The sequence below is a fragment of the Anolis carolinensis genome, chromosome 5, assembly GCF_035594765.1.
Source record: "Anolis carolinensis isolate JA03-04 chromosome 5, rAnoCar3.1.pri, whole genome shotgun sequence".
In the NCBI taxonomy this organism is placed as follows: Eukaryota; Metazoa; Chordata; class Lepidosauria; order Squamata; family Dactyloidae; genus Anolis; species Anolis carolinensis.
Window position 1 is genome coordinate 33,212,009 of NC_085845.1, and position 25,060 is coordinate 33,237,068.

Here is a 25,060-nt window from a genome sequence, read left to right on the forward strand (position 1 = left end):
ATCTGAAGTTAAACTGCTAGAAATGTTTTATGATCTGGAAAGCAGGTGGATACATACATACACAATGAATCCTGAGTCTAGTTTTCTCTGCATTATCCTTTCGAAATAGTGCAGATAAAAATATGTAAGTTATCCTATGCCATAAACTCTGTGAAACTGGAAGTTTTTATTGTTTTGGAAAAAAGATGTTTTCTAGCCAGTGCCTTTCTCCCCAGGCTAAGCATAGTTTCAAAACTAGAATATCTAAATGACTGGCCAAGATCTCCAAATTCTATTGAATCCATTAGGCACTTAGATCCTTGTAGGACTTGACCCAGAAAAGCAGATGGAGATAAAGGCAGATGGAAAGAAATCTAGATAAAAGTCAAAGTCAGAACAAAGAATCAGATAAAACCAGTTTAAATCTTGAAGATTTAAGCATTCTATAATTGTTCCCCAAGCTAAAATTCCTTATCTATTTAGGTATTTTAATGCTACTGTGCAAAGAGGCATCATTCTATTCCAGGCATCAGAATTATGTGCCCTATTGGATCCAAGCTTGCCCCGGGAATAAATTGTATTAATGAGGAACAACAGACAAGTTAGGAGATGTTGTTGTCATTTGCTTTTGCCTGTGCCTACTGGGAAGAACAAGATTCTGTTCTCTCCTCTCCACTGCTGAATTAACTAAGTGGAAATTACTTTCATACACGGAACTCTATTTGCAGCAGTTGAAACAAGATGAGGGACACTTCCACACATGGCAGAAATGCATGCCAAAGTGGATTTTTAAAACTCGCTTTGGCATGCATTTCTGTAGCTGGTGGTTTAACTCACTGTACTAGCCATGGTATCAAATTAATTCAGGACAAAATAGGTTTACCTGATTTGTCCCAAATTAATTTCCTTTTGGGGCCTGTCTGGATTTGCCTGAGGACAAAGAGGGAGAATAGGGTGAGAAAGAGAAAAAATGAGGCATTTTAAATAACAGTTGAAAAAGTGGAATAACAAATGATGTGTAATGCCTACTGAAATCATTTAAGACTGCTTTTCAGTAGAGGGAAATACTGCATTGTTAGAAAGACTTTTAAAATTGGCATGCTCCAATAAGTGATCTTTGTTAAATACAGATTTGTTAATACAGAAAATTGTAATGGCTGCTTATACAGTTATCCAGAGAGTAAAAGCACTTCTGTATTCTGTTTCATTTTTCTCTAGGAAGTCATAAAGGACTTTTAGAGTGGGTAAATATTTACTTAGGAGCTGTTTGGAAAATTAAGCAGTAGGTAATCATATACATACTAGGTCTTAAAAGGATTGCACAATAGGGATTCATTTGTTTTGTTGAGTTCTTAGAGGGCGGCTGTTTAGCATTTTGTATATATCACTGCCTGATTTTGATCATAGATATTATGTATGGAATGCGCACTTTCAGGCCATTGAGGAATACTGTGGAGTTTCTTCTTAAAAAAAAAAGTAGGACAGGAACAGAATACAACAGCTTTTATTGAACAGTCACATTACCTCATTTGCAAAAGTTCATGGAGGATTCCAGCGACATCTTATATTTGCAACCCTCCTGTGAGTGCCTACTGCTTCTTCCATGATTTTTCCCCTTATCATAAGAAAGTTGTTGTAAAGGGAAAAATCCCACAGTGCCATGTACTAACGAGTGATAGGAACTCTCTGCCTGTGAGAACACAATTTTTATAGTAGAGATATTTCTTTTCCCCACCACATTAAATAACACTATGTAACACGATATTTGTTCCTGGGTTATAAATGTCATTTTGTAATTGGTTCTATCATAAAAACATGGGGAAAATTTATTAAACTGCAAAAATGTTTTTGCGAGACCCTGCAGCACATTTTGCTATAGTTTTTCAATGAATATCATGAGTCTCAATTCAACATCATTTGTAGCCACAAAAATGAAGGTTTTAGGGTATAACAACTACTTTTTAAAAATAAGCAAATACATTATCTCTTTGGTCCAGACTGGGGGCCGGAGGAGGGGGGGGGTTGCTTTAAAACGAGCCAAGATTTGAACCCATACACCTAAATCCCATTTATTTATTTATTTACAGTATTTATATTCCACCCTTCTCACCCCGAAGGGGACTCAGGGCGGATCACATTGTACACTTATAAGGCAAACATTCAATGCCATATAACATAGAACAGACACAGAGACAGACACAGAGGCAATTTAAATCTTCTCCAGCTTCCAGCTTCCTTGATTCCAGCCACAGGGGGAGCAGCTGCTTCATCATCCACTGGGACGGCACTTCCTCATTCCAACAGCGGCTGGATGATTTTTATAGTGTCGTAAATTAGCCTCCCCACATATAAGTGGTACCTAAATTTCCTACTTGATAGATTCAACTATCTTTCAGGTTGCTTAGGTCAGCAACGAGCAGGGGCTATATTTTACTTTTAATTGTTGGGTGCTCACCCCAACACGGGCTGGCCTCAAACTCATTACCTCTTGGTCAGAGTGATTTATTGCAGCTGGCTGCTAACCAGCCTGCACCACAGCCTGGCCCCAATCACCATACACTTGTTGAATCAATTGCTGAATGGTAGGTCAAGATAAATGTATTCATTTATTAATGGACGTAATTTGGTTGGGAGTCCCTGATGGTGCAGCAGGTTAAGCTGCTGAGCTGCTGAACTTGCTGACCGAAAGGCTGATAGTTCAAATCCGAAGAGTGAGGGGAGGTCCCACTGTTAGCCCCAGCTTCTGCCAACCTAGCAGTTCAAAAACATGCAAATGTGAGTAGATCAATAGGTACCGCTCCAGCAGGAAGGTAACGGTGCTCCATGTAGTCATGCTGGCCACATGGCCTTGGAGACATCTACGGAAAATGCAGGCTCAACCAGCCCAATATGCATGATCTAAGAAAAACGTCAGCACTGTCCCCCTTTTCACATGCACATTTCCAATTCAATAAATACTGGTATTTGTGATCTGTTTTCCCATTGGAATTAAGTTTCAATTAGACTTTCCTACCCCCAGGGGAAAAATGCAAAATGCCAAAGATATAACTGAAACAAATGCAGAATTGACAAGAGGTTTTGGTTTATTATTATTTTTTGCTCATAGAGAGGGTATATTTTTGTTTATGAGAACACCTGTTATGTTGGCTTTCAGTCCTCTTCTTTTGTATGATGAAGTGGAGCTCCTACTGTTCCAACATTCTGTTGTCTCTGACTTGGCTTGCTCTGGTGAACTTGTTAATATTATAAGGCCAAATTAATTTCCCACAATTTGAAAGTGTGATTAAAAATCTTCTTTTTTAGAGTCCTCTGATAGCTAAAATATGTTTAAGGTTCAGTCCAAAATTCAAGTAAGCTGTAGAATAATGTTAGGAGTTTTGCAAGGGCTAGCAAACACTCAGTAATTGTGTTACTGCTTATGTTAGTTTGAGAATCATACAGACAACTAAAGGTATCAAAGGAACCTCTCATATAAATATAGAGAGACTGGTGAAGTTGAATGAAAAAAAGTTGCATTGCTGATTTATCATTGATGTTCTTTATTTATATTCTATTCTCTTAATATGAGACCGGTGGCGGAGCGGGTTAAATCGCTGAGCTGTTGAACTTGCTGACCGAAAGGTCAGTGGTTCGAATCCAGGGAGTGGGTGAGCTACCACTGTTAGCCCCAGCTTCTGCCAACTTAGCAGTTTGAAAACATGAGTAGATCAATAGGTGCTGCTTCAGCGGGAAAGTAACGATGCTCCATGCAGTCATGCCGGCCACATGACCTTGGAGGCGTCTGAGGACAATGCTGGCTTTTCAGCTTAGAAATGGAAATGAGCACCACCCCCAAGTCAGACATGACTAGACTTGAAGTCAGGGGAAACCTTTCCCTTAATATGAGACCCAAATCAATGGTATATTGGTTTGTCAGTGGAAAAGAAGGAACAAAATTTGTGAGGTGAAAATACATAACAGTGAATATTATTGATCCAAGCTGAGTGGCTGGAGCTAGAGACCCTTCCTTTAATTCCTTAAGTTTGTGATCTTGATTTGAGGAACAGCTCATGTCTCCAGGACAATTCTGCTTTTGTTTGTTTGGATGTGAATTCCTGATCGCAATGTTTGTTTTACTCACATTGCTCTACTACCGTGTTTCCCCGAAAATATGACAGTGTCTTATATTAATTTTTGCTCCCAAAGATGCTCTAGGTCTTATTTTCAGGGGATGTTTTATTTTTCCATGAAGAAGAATTCACATTTATTGTTGAACAAAAAATGAATGTTTATTATATACTCTACAGTAGTTGCCATCACAAACCAGCATAACCAGACAAACTGTGAATCCTATCAAGAATTTTTACGATTATTTCCATGTACAACACTGTATGGTATGTACATTTACCGATCCTGCATGCTCTGGTGTTCTGTTTGGCGGGTATGCTTCCAAACATACTTTGCTAGGTCTTACTTTCGGGGGAGGCCTTATATTTAGCAATTCAGAAAAACCTCTACTAGGTCTTATTTTCTGGGGATGTCTTATTTTAGGGGAAACAGGGTACTTAGGAATCCAACTTCAGATTCTGGACCTGTGTTTTAAACATCTTTCAATATTTTTTCCTCACATAGATTGAAATTAACCACACCTCCAATTTACATATACAGTAGAGTCTCACTTATCCAAGCTAAACGGGCCGGCAGAAGCTTGGATAAGCAAATATCTTGGATAATAAGGAGGGATTAAGGAAAAGCCTATTGAACATCAAATTAGGTTATGATTTTACAAATTAAGCACCAAAACATCATGTTATACAACAAATTTGACAGGAAAAGTAGTTCAATGAGCAGTAATGTTATGTTGTAATTACTGTATTTATGAATTTAGTACCAAAATATCACAATATATTGAAAACATTGACTGCAAAAATGGCTTGGATAATCCAGAAGCTTGTATAAGTGAGGCTTGGATAAGTGAGACTCTACTGTACCATAATATGAACATTATTGAAACCATGAATAAAATGTGATCTATAGGAAGAAACGGTGGTAGATAACTAATGTTCATAGCTTTCAAAACAGAAACAGTTATTGAGGATCTACCACAGATATCTCACCTGGATCTTTTACCCTAGCAATATCTGCACTGCTTTTCTGCTTTAGATAGATATAAATCCTGCATTATATAAAATTTTGTAAATAAGCTGGAATATAATGTAAAGTGTGTTTTAAACCATAACTTCTCAGAAAAGGCTTTCAGAAATAATAGTAATGTCTATTCTTGTTTATAACAGAAAACAGGTTTTTATTTCCTGAGGCCAATGTACAAGACCCAACTTCCAAAATATATTTATGATTTTTATTTAAAAATTGTCACACAGAATAATGTTAATATTTTTCATCCTGTCAACTTTTAAAGACATCTATCATTCTTGTAATCTGAATGCATTTATATTGTTTTGGTAGTCACAGTCAGCATCATTTTTCCTCTTTGCTGCAATACACCATTATTTATTTTGCTGCTGTTAAAAACAATAGATGCCTGGTTCTATATATGCATTTCATGAAGTATTTATGACCTCTGCTAAAATGTGAAATAAGGTGAAGGAGTGCCAATTCTTTTGCATGTGCCAAAATCTCTTTCCTTAACTGCTACAAAAAGCAGACGTATTTCCTCCCCATTCCTCCATAATTTGACATTGCTGGCATAAACAAGATTTACTTAAATACATTTGGTTATCAATGAACAGGTCATAAAGTGTAGTTGTCTGTAGTGGTATGTTGTTTATAGCCCAACATACCCCTGAGCAGGGCCGGCCCTTGATAATTTTCAAGTGTAAGTGAACAGAATTTTGGTGCCCCCCCCAAAACCAATCAATGAAAAATAAAAGCATTGGATAATAAGGAGGGATTAAGGAAAAGCCTATTAAACATCAAATTACATTATGATTTTACAAATTATGCACCAAAACATCATGTTTTACAACAAATCAACAGAAAAAGCAGTTCAATACATGGTAATGTTATGTAGGAATTACTATATTTGCGAATTTAGCACCAAATATTGAACTGGGATATAGGGCAGTGTGGACTCAGATAACCCAGTTCAAAGCAGATATTGTGGGTCATTCTGCTTTCAGTCAGTCAGTCAGTAGCCTTTATTTCGGTCAACAAACCATTGGCTAGGATCAAGTTATAGTACAGATGTAGTACAGATCAAGTACAGATGGAATACAGCATTTGAGTAATTTATGACAATTGCATTTGACTTATGGTTAATAACAGGTATGTACAAACTCTATTGGCTATTTGACTAACTTTATAATCTAAAACAAAAACTGTTTGCAGATTAGTAAACTGTCCCCTAGATATTCTTTGTTATACTCTCAACACTTACAGATTTTTCATGAAGCACTTGCGGCTTTTTGCCGCTGAAAAGAGAAATTTAGCCACCTGCTCCGTTATCCTTTTGTCAAAGTCAGACAGTAAATAACTGCGGTACCAATTTAGGGTTCTTCCTGGCCATTTAGTGAGTAGAGGTGATATTAACCTTAATCTATCATCTTTGTAAATTGTACAAATAAAAAGTACATGTATAACAGTTTCGACATTTCCCTCCCCGCAAGGGCATGCTCTGTGTTCGTATTTAATGCCTTTGTATCTGCCCTCTAGTATGGCTGATTTGAGTGCATTGAATCTGGCCCAGCTAAAAGCAAGGCGAAACTTTGGTATATTTAAGTTTTCTAGATATTTAGCACCTCCCATAGAATTAAATGTTAGGCCTAGAGTCAATGGGGAGCATGTGGAGCGCGCCTGAGTCATTGAGGTTTGTTTGTCTATGTCACTAATTCGCTCTGCTAAGATCTTCACAGTCTTTTTATACTCAAAACCCCTCAGTATATTCTCTGAAAGCCCCAATTGCCTAAACTTCTCATTTAATGCTTTGATTTGGTGGGATTTGAAGAGGTCTTTTTGAATCAAATATATATATCCTGCTTCAGGTCCTTTATATATCCTCTCAATCCAATATCCTAGGGCCCTTCTCCAAGCTGTTGATTCCAATGAGGCTGTTCCAGATTCAAGTCTTAAAACAGCAGATGGAACACAATTGGGGACAGCGAACAGTTTTCTAAGGAACCCTGATTGAACTTGTTCAGCTTTAGATGAGAAGCCTGTGATCCAAACAGGAATTGCGTAAAGTAGCTGGGCTGTTACCTTTGCTTGGAAAACCTTTATTGCAGCGGGGATATATTGACCACCTTTTGTGTAGAAAAAGCGTATTATAGCTTTACTACTGGATAAAGCATTTTGTATTGCCATTTTTTGATGACAACCCCAGGAGCCCGAGGCCTGAAAGGTCACCCCCAGGTATTTAAAGGAAAAAACTTGTTGTATTAAGTTTTCTCCTATATACCAGTTGTGTCTGGCTCGCTTTTTTGAGAAAATCATGATTTTGGTTTTACTGTAGTTTATCTTTAGATGATTTTTCTCACAATATTCGTAGAATGCCCTCAGCACTCGCTTGAGTCCTACCATGGTGTAGGATATGAGGGCAGCATCATCTGCATACAGCAATAGGGGTATATTGGTGGATGAAATTTTAGGGGGATGTCCATTTGGTAGTGAAACATGGGCGGCCAAGTCATTCAGGTATAAATTAAACAAAATAGGGGCCAGGATACAGCCCTGGCGCACCCCCCTGTTGACAGCTATTGGTTTTGAGAGGTTGCCTTGTACACCACATCTTACTTGTGTTGTAGTGTCTGAGTATAAGCTCTTGATCAGCCAGAGCAATCTTTTGTCGATTGTGGTCTCCTGCAGTTTTTGCCACAGCAAATTTCTTGGGACAGAGTCAAACGCGGCTTTTAGATCGATGAAAGCAGTATATAGTCCCTTGTAGGGACGTTTTTGGTATTTTTCAGCTAGGTGGTTTAGCACAATACAGTGGTCTATGGTAGACCTCCCTTTTCTAAAGCCTGCCTGTTCCTCGCCTATTATTTTTTCGGAGTCCAACCAGTCTAGGAGCCTGTTATATAAGTGGCGAGAATAAAGTTTTCCCACCACCGAGAGCAGGCTGATGGGACGGTAGTTTGCTGGGTCGTTTTTGTCCCCTTTTTTATAAATTGGGATTATAATAGATTTTGACCACGGGGCAGGAATTAGGGCTGTGCGGTTAATGTGTGTGAAGAGGGGGGCCAGAAAGGCTGTCCACCATGAGATGTTGTTTTTTAGATGTTCGGGGGCTATTTGATCTGGGCCTGGGGCTTTACCGTTTTTCAGTGATGAAATCAAACTTTTAATCTCCCTACCGGTCACCGGGGACCATTGTGGTGCATCTGTGCTACCGAAGGAGATCACTGGATTTTCTTCCCACTCCCTTCTGGGTATCTCTTCATTTGACCCATATAGTATAGTAAAATACTTTTCCCACACCTGAACTGGTATATGGCATTTGGGAGAGGTTTTCCCAGATCCCAGCATTCCCGTGACCAGGGTCCAGAATTGCTTGGAGTTGTTGTTTAAGGAAGCATCTACAAGGGCATCCCATCTTCTATTCATTTTCTCCCTCTTGTTTCTCACTAACATGGCTTTGTATTGTTTTTTGATTGTATAGTACATTTTGGGGAGATTCTGGGAGTTTTCTGCTCTATAGGACTGATAAATCTGGTTTAGCTTCTTTTTTAGTATTGCACATTCCTTCTGTGTATCTGTTGTCCCCTCTCCTTGGCTTTGGGTCCTAAATCTGCCTACTAATTTTTTTCCTGAGACTATTAATTCTTCTGTGAGATGTGAGTATTTTGATATTGCTTCCTCCGCACTTTCTGTTTCTGCTATGATCTTTCCCAACTCCAGCAAGAAGGGGTCTGAAGTTGCTGGAGGTTTGTTTTGCTTCTTTGTATCCCATCTAAGTCTGTTTCATCTTATGTCTAGGGTGGAATTATCTAGATAGTGTTGTGGACTTAAGCGTTGCGCATTAGGAAGACTTACTATATAAGAAATCGGGAGATGGTCACTTTCTGTTCTGGATACTGTGGTGAAATTCTCTATATGTTTATACGTGTGATTAGCTACCAGAACGTAATCTATCACACTGCTGCCACTTCCTGATATATAGGTAAATTCGGCACATCTCTCAAATTTAGGGTCTCCATTTATTATGTTTAGGGCTAGTCTTGATGTCAACTGCGCTAAGCATATCCCAGCTAAGTTGATCTTGTTATCCTTAGATTTCCTGTCAATCTTGTTTAAGTGGTCTTCCAACTCTTCCAGGTGCCATAACTTAGAGGCAAATAAGGTTGTATTATCAGGGCCCAGACGAGCATTAAAATCTCCTGTAACAATTAGTTTAGATTTTGGGAAGCGTGATTCCAACATTACTATGTAATCTTCCAGTTCCTCCCAAGTGCGGGTAAGCTCTAGCTTTTTGGGGCTGGGGGGAATATATACGTTGACCAGGAGTATCTGTGTAGGCCCATATTCTATGTGACAAGCCATAGCTATATGGCTGCAATTGTCAACTGATTTGATTTTTGCCCCAAGGGATGTGGACAGCAGAATGGCCAGGCCTGCTTTCGGTCGCCCTCTATCTTTTTCCATTTTAGCCGGGGAGTCAATTATAGTGTATCCGTTGAAATCTATAGGCCCTTTACTCCATGTCTCCTGAAGCGAGATCACATCAAACTTCCTCAAAAATTTGCTTACCCCTTCCTCTTTACTTCTGGTCTGCCATCCTGCTATGTTCCAAGATAGACAGTTCAGGTTAGATGATTTTGTTTGCAATGTTTTCACTTTTGGGACTGTTGGAGGTTGCGGAATGATGGACTGGGTGGGACGTGTTTCATTTTTTAGTATATTCCTGACTAGTCAGTGATCACCCTTAGAATGGCTCACTGGTTCTGTTTGTCGCCCTCCTCTAGCCCTTCCATACGTCATGTCCGTCTCTGCTAGATCCCCTATGCAATGTCCTGGATCAGGTTGAATTTTATCCCCCTTGGTCATCCTGCTGAGAAGCTCTACCCGTAGCAAAGTCAGTCTGTCTATTATTTCCCTTTGACTTAATTGTGGCAAGCATTGGAATGTTTCCAGCAGGTCACTTTCCTCATCTATGTATAGCTCACTAAAGGGTGTTTCAGTTATGAGCCAATTGGGCACTGATTCCAGCTGCTTTGCTAGAGGGAACTGTTTTAGAGGTTTAGGGGTATCTGTTAGATCTATGAGATTGGCTTCATTGCAATGGATTTGGTTAGACCTGGAGAGTTGTTTAGGTTCCTGTTTGAATAGTGGGAAGGGAGGGGAGCTGTTAATAAAGTACCGAGAGATGGACATCCCGAGCTCCATAAGTTTTTCCTTAAGGCAATACAGTTTGTTAGTTACTTGCTTGTTTGTACATGTTATAACTGCCCGGGCATGTGAGTAGTTGTAAAAGAGGTATTCTATCTGGGTTATTTCAGCTAGACTAATGACATTGCACCCCACAACTTCTAAAACCCTTAGAAGGTGGCCTTTCCGTTCTGCTGGTGAGAGGAGGCCCAGGGGCTTAGGGTAGTTAGAGATCACCAACTTGTTTGGCACAAGTATCATCTCCCAATCCCCCACATCTGGAACATCAAAGTTCTTTACCCATTTCTTTTCATTGTTGTCCTTGTTTTCCTTTCCTTTAGCAAAGACGGTTTCCCAGGGATCCTGTGTGACTTGTGGGTCTGCTAGTATTGCTGGGTCACACAGGAGGGGTGTCGCTTGATTGACTTCCAGGACATCAAGAACTGTTCTTTGCTTGATCTGATTTATTGATGTCTCGTTTTTAGATTCCGGTTTACAATTTATTTTGTCTATCTTATCTTTAGGGGGCTTCGCAGTAGTACCTCGATCTTTCTTCTTATCTGTGTGTTTATACTTGAGGATCTTTTGAGAGTTTAAATTTGATTGTTTTACTGTGGATGTGGCCACTTTCTTCCTTTCTTGATCTTTTTGAAGACTTCTGCATTTGTACTTTATCCTTTTGTGAGCCTTGCTGTGTTTGGGGGAACTTATTGTGTTGTTGTTTTTGTTCCTTGCCTTTTTTCCAAGATGCCCTTTTATGCTGGGGTCGTTGACCTCCGTGTCTTGATTTAAAGTTGGGAAGGTTTTCTCCTTGCTTGCTTCCTGTTTGACCATAAATTGTGTTATTGTAATCAGGAGGGCATTGGTTTCTGCAAGGTAAATCTTTATAGCCTGAATATCAGCGTTCAAACTGGTTAATTGATTGACCAGATCCTCTGCAATGAGTGGTTTTTTGAAGGCCTCTGATGTTAGATTTGTCTCTAGATCGCCCTCTGTTATATTCATAGGGACCTCCACCACGTCTTCATTGGGGGATGATAAAACATGCCTCCTGTGCCCTCTCCTACTATCCAGATTATCCAAATTGTCAGTAGCGAAGGCAAACTCCTCAGCAATACTTATGCCTGAGTTCTCATAAGGATTAAAAATTACCCGACAGTGATCTAGGGTCCAGTCGAGAGGCGAAGCTGAGGGGGTGTTCTGTTCCTGCTCCAGCTCCTGTATTTTGACTATGGGAGAGAAGTAAGTTTTTATCTCTGTTTGTTTTGTTTTCTTTCTTTTCCCAAACGGGGGAGATGAGATTAGCGGAGACAGGGACTTGTCACTGTTTCTGTAGGTCTGTCTTGTTCTGATTACCATGGTTCTTTTAAAATGAAGTCACAGAGTCTTTAAGCAACCAAGAGTTTTAGGTACTAGTTAATAACTGTTAGTTGGTATTTGATAGAGATTGCTGCAATGACTTTGATAAAGCATGCCAATATATCTTGATATGTTTTAATACTTGGCCTTTATCTGCAGTCCTTATATCATCTACTGTTTTGTTCCTTGCAGTTTGTACCTATTTAGCAGAGATTAGTGCTTTGAAAGAGCTCTGAAGTAAAACAGCTCAAAGAGTGTTCCTTGAGTCAGCAGCCTTGAGTAGTAGAGGGCTCTCTGCTTCCTAGTATGTACTCCAGGGTAGCAGCCAGCAAACAAAAGGAGACCAGGAAAAAAAAGTAAAAAGTAAAAAAAAATATTTTAAAAAAACCTTTGGAAAACTGGAACACTGCAAGCCATCCAGCCAGCCGGGAAGAAAGCAGTTTGAGGCAAGCAGAGATTCAGCAATGTGATCCTCTTCTTACCTTACCTCCTTCAAGGGAGGCTTAGGCTTAGGTGTTTTCCAAACAGTTGCCGATAAAATCTTTAAAACTGCATTAGCTTCATATGAACAGTCTTTAGTAAAAGCAAGGAGTTCAAGGGCAACAGTCTTCAATTAAAATTGAGAGTTTAAGATAATATAAAAGCAATAAGATAACAGCTTCAGAACTTGCCCTTGAGCATATCTGCTTTGATATTCGGGTTATATGGCTGTGTGGAAGAGCCCTGAGGGTTCTTCCACACAGCCATATAACCCAGAATATCAAGGCAGATAATCCACAATAGCAGCTTTGAAATGGATTATATAGAAGTGTGGACACAGATAACCCAGATCAAGGCAGATATTTTGGGTTATTCTGCCTTGATATTCCGGGTTATATGGCTGTGTGGAAGAGCACACAGCCATCCTCCGCCTTTCCATCATTCCCTTTTCCCGCTGTGTGCCATGTCCTGCACCGCCTTACTCTCTCCCTCCTTCGTACACGTGCTCCCCGCCTGGTAACGGTCACCACCAAACCTCCACCTCGGGCCGCTTCCAGAACACGGCATTCATTGGCTCCCGGCCTTTACCCGCAGGACCCCAGGGTTCCATATGAGGGGCCTCGCATGGCGCAACCCTTGTTTGGCCCGGCACGCGCATGGCGGCAGTTTCCACTCACCTTTTATATTTTCTGCCATCTTGCACCTCTTTTTTCCCCCTCCCTCTCCAGCCACTGAGCCCGCCAGAAACTTTTCATCACACTGGAAAAGAGAGATGAGTTGGGGGCAGAGCCAGACAGGGAGGTGGGAGCAGCGGCGCTTTCTGATTCACTGCCCTTCAGCCTCAGCCGCACTGTCCGCCCATTAGGAAGTCAAGGAGCGTTTCTAGTCCTTCCCTGACAATATTTGTATTGCGGGGCAGACAAATGGGCGTGAAGGGGAACTGGGAGTGCTTGGGAGGCTCTCAAGGGGGCGCAGTCACCTCAACTGTGCCCCCAGAGGATTGCGCCTTCCACAACGGCATAGTTCGCATAGCGCTTGAACCGCCCCTGCCCTTGAAGAACCAGATCCTGTCCAATCTTTGAAGGGTCAGCGCTGATTAGCATTTGAATGAGAGACCATGAACAAATGCCAGCTTCTATAAGCTATATTCACCTCTGAGCATTCATTGTCTTAGAAAACTCTATGAACACATGGAGTCACCCTAAGTCAGTGGTTCTCAACCTGTGGGTCCCTAGGTGTTTTGGCCTACAACTCCCAGAAATCCCAGCCAGTTTTTCAGCTGTTAGGATTTCTGGGAGTTATCTGAATTTCTGAGAGTTGTCTGAATTTGCAGTAAAAGATAAAATGGAGATAGGATCTTTGTCTAGACACAAAATTTATTATTATTATTATTATTATTATTATTATTATTATTATTAATTATACATTGGACCAAAACATCTGGGGACCCACAGGTTCAGAACCACTGCCATAAGTCAAGAGGAATCTTGAAAGTGCATGTACACACACATATATGCAGATAAATTTTCCATAAAGAAAAGCCTAAAAGTGTAGAGCACACCTTTCAAATAGCTGACCCTGACTATATAAAATGGCATTTAGAAATGAAAATCTGCTCTCTGCCCCCACATACCTACTCTCTCTGAGAAAGTCATGTACTTAACAATCTATTAGTCTGTTCCATCTGCTGTTGTATATTTTTCATGAGCTTTAACATTCTGGTTGTAGAACTTAAATGATGAGTAAAATGTCAAATCACCTAAAATAATCATAGGCATGACAACCAAAATGTTAGCCCGGCTTGTCTGTCTAGAAAATAGTTCACAGGAGAGCAGTATCTCTCTGCCTCAGAGATGCTACTGTGTTCTTTTTTTCTAGTAAACTTTCAAAGACGTGCTGGATTTTAGCAGCATGACTCATTGATTTTAATGAAAATCATGTGGCTTACAACCCATAGAAATTTCAAGGCTTCTTGCAACTCACAAAACCTAGATTATTGGGAAGATTAGTAAATGTTGTTTATATCTGGAAAGAGAAGCCTGTTGGTAGTCCTTATTAGAGAAAAGTATTCTATCAATGGAATGTATACAATTGTTAATTGTATATAATCAACTATTGATTCATTGCATTTAGTCTAGTTGGTACCATCAATAGGAATCAGGATTTACACAAAACATAACTAATTGGGGTCCTTTACATTTGACTGGCAGCTGTCTTGAGTACTGACAAGAGATGTGCCCTCATGTTTCAGGTACTAGCTTAGTCAAATATTGAATGATAGCTGTGAGAAAGTAATTGTCTAGGTCTCAACTATCCACCTAGTTTCAAGTGGAAATAACTGTGCTTTGGTTTATATTTCTGTTCCAAGTGCTATTTAATAGGTATATGTTGCTATGCAAAGTTTTCAGCATATTTCTCTTCTACATGTGGGCAGTGAGGTGCAGCTCCCCATGGAATTGATGAAGATTGATGAAGCCATGTGGAGCGTATTTAGATCATTGCCTTTGCAAAGGAAGCACAGATTTCTTCCTCAGGTGTCGCTTATACCATCACCACTACGTTCCTCAAATTTCAAGCAATTTTTAGCAAATTTTAAGATGAATTAATTGAGCTACAACAATATGACAAGAAATAGTAAAACTCCATTGAGTGAGCATAGCACTGCTGATGTTTTGAGTCACCAATTTGGGGGGTGGAGTGGGGTATTACAGCACAGCAAGAGGAAATGCCCTTTCTTCATACTAAAAACATTTACTACTTTATGTTCTGCCCTATTGCTGCTTAATTTGTATGTGAAATCCTTTCGGACGTCTTCAGAGCAAGGTATCACCAAACAGACATCCATATCCAATTCCAGTTCTAGACCAAGATGTTGAAGTAATGGTGGAGATACTAGCTGGCTAAATGCATTGAAACCAAATAAACCCAAATCAAATCAATGCTTCTTTCCTTTTGTTGATCAGGTGTGGAATTTAGGGATCTTCTTTGATCTCCCTGACATTGTGGTTAGAAATGCCTTTAATCAACTACGTCTAATTTGTCTTTTTTCTAGAGGAGGATTGCCTAGCAAATATCACCATCCATGATTACTACACTTTGAGAACTATTTCAATGTGTGTTCATTAATCACTCCAGTCCTGTGCACACTTTCCTGGGATTAAGTCTCTTTCAGCATAGTAGAATTTAACATCCAGAAAATAATGCAAAGGACTGAGCTATTTGTTTTTCAACTTCCTTGGGATAGACACACTTCACAGAACAAAGTCATGAGAGAGATTCAATGGGCCTTTTAGGTCATAAGGCTGATTAACTGCAAATATTAGGTCTATATTAAATTCATACAATATTGTTTATGCTGGCATATAATGCTTTCAAGGTTAGTGAGCCATATTCTAGGGATTAGATTCCAATTGGTGCTGAACAAACTTGAAAAAATATTTAGCTTCAAAGTTTTTCCTTACACAAAATATAAGAGACTCTTATTCAAAGGTTCATACAGAATAGATAGTGGCATGTTTGAGCCTTCCTTATCCTTAATTCTTATCTTTGAAATACTCCCAGATCTGAAATTGTCCACATGGGTAGCTAAGATAGTCACAGTTCTGCTTTCTGAGGGTTCAGTATATACCAATTTTGTTTCCTACAGAGAATTATTAAATATATTATATGCAATTATCTTCAGGCTATGTGTATAAGGTGCTTCCTCGGCACATATACTAAAACTGGAATGATACAGAGAAGATTAGCATGACCCCTTCACAAGGATGACACGCAAATTTATGAAGCATTCCTTATTTTTCTCTGAATATATTGTAATCCGTTAAAAGGATGTAAACTTTATTTTTATTTAATACAATTGATGTTTAATTATTTTTAGATTTTAAATTTATTGAAATGCTTTTAATGTAAGCCACTTTGAGTCTCCTATATGGAGAGAAAGTGTAAAATAATAATAAGAAGAATAGAAAAATAAATCAATTATGTGTTTAGACATAGCTCCTATATCCATTTTATCTTTTTCTGCAAATGTAGATATTTCAAAATCAAGGAGGGGGATCCAAAATGCAAAACACTCGTAGTCTTAAGTATTTTGGATAAGTATTTGGATAATCAACCTGTAGTATAGAATACTGCCCCCTTGAGGGTATATACCACTCAGGCCATAGGCTAGTCCTGAGAACGTATCTCCATTATTTTTATGTTTTACTAGCTTGGAGACCCGGCGATGCCCGGGTCATTTGAGAAAGGCCTTGTTTGCCTGTGTTCCAAGTGTAGCCTATATCCAATGTCAGCTGGGTTCAGTGGGTGCGGGTGAGCTCCAACTCCCATATGCAAGTCCCATCGTCCAGTGTCCATCCCCCTCCAAACAGTGCCAGGATGTAGAATAGGTCATGAGGGCTCCATGTACCATGTTTGGTCTTGATCAGTCATTTGTGTGGGTCGCGGTGCTCTCAGGAAGTGAGTGAAGGTATTGGAAGTCCCATCGTCCATGGTCCATCATCCTCCAAACTGCACCTGGGTGTAGAGTGAGTCATGGGTGTTCTCTGTTTGAAGTTTGGTCTTGATGAGACATTGATGGGGGTGACAGTGGTCTCAGGAAGTGAATGAATATACTGCAAGTCCCATCATCCAAGGTCCAAGCTCTTTCAAATCTCACCAAGATGTAGAGTGGGCCATGGTGGCTCTATGTGCCAAGTTTGGTCTTGATCAGTCATTGGTGGGGGTCACAGTAGTCCCAGGAAGTGACTGAAGATATTGTAAGTCCCCTCATCCACGGTCCCTCTTCCCCCAAACTGCACCAGGATGTAAAGTGGGCTACCCTGCACCTGCGTGTCAAGTTTGATACAGTTTTGTCATTCATGGGCATCACAGTGGTTTGTGGGAGGTGAATTGGATGAATGTACTGCAAATCCCATAATCCTTGGTCCACCCTCCGTCAAACTGCTGCAGCATGTGAAGTGTGTCATTTGGGATATGTGTGCCTGGTTTGGTTCAGTTGTGTGATTTGTGGCAGTTGCTGTGGTCTCAAGAAGTGAGGGAAGGTACTGCAAATACCATCATCCTTGGTCCATCCTGCCCCAATATACATCAGGACGTAAAGGGGTCCACAGGAGTTCTGTGTGCCAAGTTTGGTCCATTTCTATCATTGGTGAGCATTGCAGTAGTCTGTGGGAGTTAAAGTGTTTGAAAGTACTGCAAATCCCATCATCTGTGGTCCATCCTCCCCCAAATGGCAGCAGGTCATAAAGTGCACCGTGGGGATGAAGTGTGCCAAGTTTGGTGCAGATCCGTCATTCCTGTTGGTCTCAGTGGCCTGGGATAGTGGCGGCCAATCAAAACGCGAGCACATATTCCGCCAGGCCAATCAAAACGCTGATACATACTCCGATTTCACTTTTATTATATATATAGATGTAGTTATCAACTATTTGGGTTAAACTGTAGTAAATAGGGAAGGGGGCATTGCTGTTGTTTTGGAGTAAAAAATACTACAAACCATTTTTGAAAAAAGAAAAGAAAAACAAATGGAGAAATCGCATTTTCTGCAGTAATACCATTACTATGTACATGCTGATATGTATTTATATTTATTTCAGGCTCTGCTTAATACTCAGAATCTTCTAAGAGCTCAAATCTCAAATTTCACTTTCAACCTGGGATTTTCAGGGAAATTTTACCACACAGGTAAGAATGAGGGGGGGGGGGGGACGACCAGGAAACACAGTTACAATCTATGAGTACCCCTGCCATGCACGGGAACCAAAATTGATTTTGCTGCTGCAGCAGCTTTTGTACTATGAAATGAAATGAAATGGGAGTGAAGAACTCTTGGAGCCTTGGGGGGTGGGGGGGGGGGAATCTCCCTTCAGGAGGATAAAACTAGAAAATCAATCACCTCTTCCATATGCTGTGAATTTTACAATGTGAGTAGCTTGACTTTGAAATTCCAGGCATTTCCAACATTATATCTGCATATAAGAATGCACCATTTCAGTGGCACAGCAGTTAGTTCTACTGTCTCATTAAGATCCTTGTAATTTTATGAGTGCCTAACTATCATATTGAGCTAGAAAAACCAACCCAAGCAGCAGATTCTTGACATGTGTTGTTGTCTGTTTCTGCCTGCTAAAATCTTTGTTTCGCAAAATCATTAAGAAATCATTCCCAGCTGAGACTGAAACTACTACATTAAAAAGTTTGTCCTTGTACCTGGGTTCAAAGAAAATATAGACGTTTTGCTATATACAGTAGAGTCTCACTTATCCAAGCCTCACTTATCCAAGTTTCTGGATTATCCAAGCCATTTTTGCAGTCAATGTTTTCAATATACAGTATCATGATATTTTGGCGCTAAATTCGTAAATACAGTAATTATAACATAACATTACTGCGTATTGAACTACTTTTTCTGTCAAATTTGTTGTATAACATGATGTTTTGGTGCTTAATTTGTAAAATCATAACTTAATTTGATGTTTAATAGGCTTTTCCATAATCTCTCCTTATTATCCAAGATATTCGCTTATCCAAGGTTCTGCCGGCCTGTTTAGCTTCAATAAGTGAGACTCTACTGTATGTGCATTGTTGCCAACTGCTGTTTTTCACAATAGCTTTATTAGGTGTGCCCCCAGTACACATAGTGTCATAACTATGATGTAAAATATGTGTGTCCCTTTTTTGTAACCATTGGTGAAATGTCATTCTGTCATAAGCTGAAATAGATATGCTTTTATCATCATGTTTGTGCTCATTCATTTTCCTTTATCATAGACTGATTTGGTACCAAACTTGGCAAGTATTCTTCCTGTTAGAATTGTGAGCTCATGGCAGTTGAAAGTATACACCTGGAAATTGCTTCAAAAACAAAACAAAACATACTATGTTTTTAAAAAGCATGATGTTTTCCAACAATGTAATGCCTTTTAGCCACCTTTTCTTCACTGAAAACAAAGCATACATTAAAACCTAAATCCAGTTGGTATTCTAGAGTAAATTCTAACTAGAGCAGGCACACAGAATCAATGGGATTCATGTAAATTTTGTTTTATTTAAGCACTGCTTCACAGCTGATCAAATTGGCAAGATTATTTTCTGGTAGATGAACATACAAATGCCATGGCATGAATATAAAGTAAATCTGAATGGCCTCTGTAATGAAGAGAAGCAGAACAAAAGGTAAAAAGTGATGCAAGATGATTGGAAAAGAGAGGGATATTGGTTTCTGAAGATTTGTGGCCATATGTGGTATATACCACTGCTTCTTAAACTGTAGGTCCCTACCCCAAATGGGGTCCCTTTAGCTCAATGTTGGGGTCACAAAAAATTTGGCTGCAGTAAAAGGTTTCTGGGTGCCAACACAAATCTGTTAGCAACAACATGCTGTGCTTACAGTGAAATCTGCAGAAAATGCTTCAACTGTACTTCACAAAAAGGAAAATCATTCTGTTTAGCAAGCCTTGCAAATACTGATTTATTTTTTAGTAAATGTTTGATTTATATACCTGTTTTATATACCTGGGGTCACATTAAAATTTCTTTAATGGAAAGAGTTCACACATGGAAAATGTTTAAGTCCTGGTTAAGACAGTGATCTATCTACACTACAAAGTAACAGTTATTTGATGTCATTAACGGCAATTACTTCATCCTGTGAGACATGGGATATGAAGAATTGGAGATAAGTTCTGTCTGCTGTATAATTATGGAGATCTTGAGGTGTTTGTACTTCTCTTCCCAGAAGCCCTGCCAGCTTGGCTGACGGTCAACATTCTGAAAACTGAAATCCAAAATATTTGGAGGAACAATGATTGAGAACCACTGCACTAAAACTCTGTAGCAAAGAATTCTAAGCACTACTCAAAAAACTATAAATCCCAGGATTCCATAGGGTAGAATCGTGGAAGCTTAAGTGGTGTGAAACTACTAGCTGCATTATGTAGATAGACTTTAAACTATTACTTATTTACCCAAATGTTAATATTGAATTGTGCAAAAACTGCTAATGTATCCACTTTGCATATTATCACCATCAGCAACAGTTTGCCCAATAGCTATTCTAAGAAGCGGGGAAAGAAAAAGTTAATTTGGGTTGTTGCTGCAGTGTGAACAAGATCCAAGGCTCCCTGATGGCATGAGAAAGCAGTGCATCTACATAATGAATCTCTTTATGTTGGCTCACCCCTGAAATGACCATATTGTTCAACTACAAAGTCATTGGTTTTAATGTACTCCTAAAATCTAATGATCCCAGGCAGGCCGCTGCATCATTTCAGCTGCCCGAAATGTTGTTTCTTTGCTCAAATTACTTGCTTCTCTCAGACTGAAAGAGAAGGGGAAAGCATGGAGAGCAAAATGATTAACAGAGCAATAGCAATAAAAAGCAATGGAAAGATAGAAGTTGAACATATGAGACTGCATATGCAAAGCCACATAAATCAGGATATTGTAACATGATCTTAAAAATCAGAAACATGAGATGGAGAGAGGGGGGGAGAGATAGATTTGTATGACCACTGCAATTTTAAAAACACAAAACAAAACAGATACAACTATTCACTCCATTAAGACAATGTTTGGTTATTAAAAGCTGAGGAGAAATTTTAGAAACTTTCCAGAACACATTTTGCTGGAGTACGGTCAAAGCTCATGCAGAATTAAATCACATGAATTTGTAGACACTTGTGTTCATCTGATCACATGTAAGTTATGCTTTATTTCCCCCCTCCTCTGTATATGCCTCAGAACGGTCTTAACAGTTAAAAACTCTTTAAAATATTTTAAATAATTTTAAATTATGTGGAGCAGTTACTACAATGCCTATGACTGTGTTCTAGATGTTAAAATATTGATTATAATTAAAAGGATGCTTACAGTTGGATCTTACAGAATGACACAGAAATAATAGTACCTATGATGTTTGGGGCATGACACATGACAAAGAACACCTCTAAATATGTCCTAAAAGCAATAGGAAGCCAGTCCAACCAATGAACCAAGACTGTAGTGTATTTGTGGAAGTATGCTACAGGAAAGTACAGGAAAGGAGATTCCACCTGAACATTAGGAAGAACTTCCTCACTGTGAGAGCTGTTCAGCAGTGGAACTCTCTGCCCTGGAGTGTGGTGGAGGCTCCTTCTTTGGAGGCTTTTAAGCAGAGGATAGATGGCCAATGGCCATCTGTCAGGGGTGCTTTGAATGTGATTTTCCTGCTTCTTGGCAGGGGGTTGGACTGGATGGCCTGTGAAGTCTCTTCCAACTCTATGATTCTATGATTCTATGCCTCAATGGACTGGCCTTCAGGATGTCTGATATTTCAGGCCAAAGCCCACTGGGGAGGATGTATAATCACATGTTAGCTCAAGACACACTCACAACGCTTTAGTCCCTTTCCATGCCAACACCATGATGCTCCATGAAAGATAGTCAAAGAAATTCATTAGAAATAGTGGTCTGTTTGACTTCTAGCTATAGAATAGTGGTTCTATTTTGTCGTTCTTGGGCAACACAGTTAGATGGCACTAATGCTTCTCTTAATTATTGTAACAATGATTTCAAAACTAAAATGTGATGATACTTTATTGGTTTATTTCTGCAGGAACTGCAGAAGAAGATGAAGGTGATGACCTGTTGCTGGGGTCTGTGGATGAATTCTGGTGGTTTCCTCACATGTGGAGCCACATGCAGCCTCATCTCTTCCACAATGAATCATCATTGGTGGAGCAAATGATTCTCAACAAAAAATTTGCCTTAGTAAGTATATGCATGTAGTGTGGTTTTCCTGGGTGTTTTTTGTGTCCTGTTTTTTTTTCCTGACCTCGTAAATTTATTGCTTTGCCTTACTTTTATGAGCATGTACTGAAATTCATCAACAATCAGGACTTTTGTTCTCAACTCATGATCATATAATGCTACTAGATAAATCAAATCACAGAATTGATATTGTCTCCAATTCAGACCAGTTGTCAGCATGCAGTGAGAGTCCTGTATCTAGTTTAGATGGTTGACCTTGGCCAATCAGATGGTTTGAATGCACCAGTGATAACAAGGAAAGTGCTACTCCTTAAAAACCATGTGTTTCCAGCTCAAAAATGGTTCTGACAAGATTAAAGTCCATGACAGAACTGAACTAGCCATCAATAATATTGATTTGGAGGTAATATTCATAGGCTATTTACATTCTAGCCAGAAAACGTTGCTTTCCCTTATAACGTTATATTTTAAATAAAAGTACATTGTCTGTTATTGTATTATAGGCTTTTGAAAAGCATTTGTAGTATGATAATACATCAAAAAATGCCAAAATGGCATTTTCCTTTCCCCACATCTGACATTTCTGTTAGCCTTCTAATTTATATAATATCACAAATTAGAGATATCAAACACTATTATGGCCTGAAAAGCTAAACTTTGCTGTCATCTATGAACAAATGAAAAGACTACAGTACAAATTAGAAGCTTGTCTCAAACAGGTTTTTAAAATTCCCAAAATGTTTTCCCGTAGAGTGTTGTACTTTATAAGTGATGATTCATCCTTAAATTTGTCACCATGATTCCTTTCAAAACTAGATTCTGCTATAACTGTTCAAGGGACACAGAGTATAATTGCAGTAAATATTAATACAAAATATAAATATACTAATATTTTTCAATAAAGAGTTACTTATGCTGAAAAAAGCTCCACTAGTAGCACCCTTAAACCCATCCCAGTCGTCCCAAATGGACCCATGAAAAGATACTGAAAGAGGGTATTCTGGATCCATCAGAAATTTTAATTCACCAACATCTGGAAAGACAATTTGTCCACCATCATGTAAATCCATAGCCCTGTTTAGGGGTATATTGCTACTATTATTTTGATATACTACTGATAAGAGAAGTATACTGAGTTGGTTCATTTGGGAAAAAAGCTATCTCAGGTGCAAACTTTCTGCAGGTTAAAGGTTTTAGAAATTGATAATTAGTCAGAATAGCTCCAAAGGCAGGTGGGGGAAAATCAGGTCAAGGACAAGTTGTTTTGTAGGGGTGGTAGCAATTATTGCATAGAAAGAGAAACCCAATTGAACAGCCGGTGTTCAAAACAAACTGTTTCATATAAAAAAGAGGGGAATTTAAAAAACAACTCTACTCCTAACCAATCTAAAGAGGGTAGAACGGGTGCACTGAAATACTAAGGCTGGATATACACTGCCCTATATCCCAGGATCTAATCCCATATTATTATTATTTATTTATTTTTACAGTATTTATATTCTGCCCTTCTCACCCCAAAGAGGACTCAGGGCAGATCACATTGACATATATAAGGCAAACATTCAATGCCATATAACAAAACAGAGACTGGGACAGACGCAGAGGCAATTTAAACCTTCTCCAGCTTCCAGCTTTTTGGGCGTATGCTTGATTCCGGCCACAGGGGGAGCAGCTGCTTCATCATCCACTGCGACGGCACTTCCTCATTCCAATGGCGGCTGGATGATTTTTATGGTGCCGTAAATTAGCCTCCCCACATATAAGTGGTACCTAAATTTCCTACTTGATAGATGCAACTATCTTTCGGGTTGCTTAGGTCAACAACAAGCAGGGGCTATATTTTATTTTAATTGTTGGGTGCTCACCCCGACACGGGCTGGCCACGAACACATGACCACTTGGTCAGAGTGATTTACTGCAGCTGGCTGCTAACCAGCCTGCGCCACAGCCCGGCCCCTGCTTATCCCAGATTATTCGGCAGTGTAGATACATATAATAAAGTTCAAAGCAGATAATCAAGAATCAGGCCCTGGGATATAGAGCAGTGTAGATCCAGCTAAAGACACACATGGATTTAATCACCCTCCAATGTAAAGAAGAGTCCATCAATTTCAGAGACAAGGAAGCAGGTGCTTGAGGAAGGAGTCTATGAACCTCATTACATTAGCCTATCACCCTCTGGGTACTCATAATGGCTCTTAGATGGTCTGGGAAGATAAAAACAATGGAACTGCAGATGGGACAAAGCCCAATCAAATAGACACTTTCCCTCTTTCAAATCCAGACAGGATTGCTCAACATCTCTTGAAACTGCACAGTGCCTCATATTGGGAAATGTGGGATGGTTGGTCAGGGCCTTCATTCAGTAGAGTTAACAAGAAAGTTAATGATGGATGGCACTCCTGGACACAACAATAAAACTGGTTCCTTGTCAGGAGGAGGAAGGGGGTGTTGAAAGAAAATTCCAGGGTTTATTTTAAAATGGGGTTTGACTTCTTCTAGTGAGCCATTCAGTCTCACTGCCCTACCCTTCTTGCATGTAGAATAAATCTGTTGAAAAGGTTGAACCGGCATACATGTTGATTTATCATTGACACAGTGGGTCCATTTGAGTTGGGACTAACAGTTGAATTTGCCCCAATATTATATTAAGAATTCTGAACCAGTTTTCTTGATCAGAAGTGTTCAGTGCCAGTAAGTAGACTCTGGGAATTTAACTTTGAAATAGAATTGAGAAATTACATTACTTATGGAGATAAGCATCACCAAAGGAGACCTAAATTGGATTTAGTAAAATAAAAAGGAGAGACTCAAAATCACAGAGGAACCTTCATTTTAAGCTTTAAACTATGAGGCTTAGGGATGGAGAGAGATTTCAAATCTGGAGAGGAATAAAAGGTTTGCTACCATGAAGGCATTCACCCGCTGTTTTAAAATAAGCCTTGTAAGTCTTTTTAAATTAACAAGTTATTCTGAGAGGGTTATTTGCACTTTAATAGATAGATTTTTCCAATAGAAACCAATAGGAATACAAGAATATTGGGGGAAGGGGGGAGATCTAGCCTGATGCCCCTTCTACACTGCCATGTAATCCAGATTATCAAATCAGATAATCCACATTATCTGCTTTGAACTGGATTATGAGTCTACACTGCCATATAATCCAGTTCAAAGCAGATAAGAAGGGGCCTGA

The 25,060-nt window shown here is 39.4% G+C and overlaps 1 protein-coding gene and 1 non-coding gene across 4 annotated transcripts in view; both read left to right on the top strand.

Moving 5' to 3' along the window:
* The window catches only part of LOC100568181 (bifunctional heparan sulfate N-deacetylase/N-sulfotransferase 3), a 109,839-nt gene that overhangs the window by 24,975 nt on the left and 59,804 nt on the right, over positions 1 to 25,060 (top strand). For all 3 annotated transcript variants that reach the window (XM_062983567.1, XM_062983566.1, XM_062983568.1), the window contains exons 3-4: positions 17,715 to 17,802; positions 21,713 to 21,867. In XM_062983567.1, the coding sequence (XP_062839637.1) occupies positions 17,715 to 17,802; positions 21,713 to 21,867 (243 nt within the window). The remainder of the gene's footprint in view (positions 1 to 17,714; positions 17,803 to 21,712; positions 21,868 to 25,060) is intronic.
* On the top strand, positions 15,814 to 15,916 carry LOC134299814 (U6 spliceosomal RNA). The gene has a single exon (XR_010007058.1). It is a non-coding gene; the product is annotated as a U6 spliceosomal RNA (small nuclear RNA).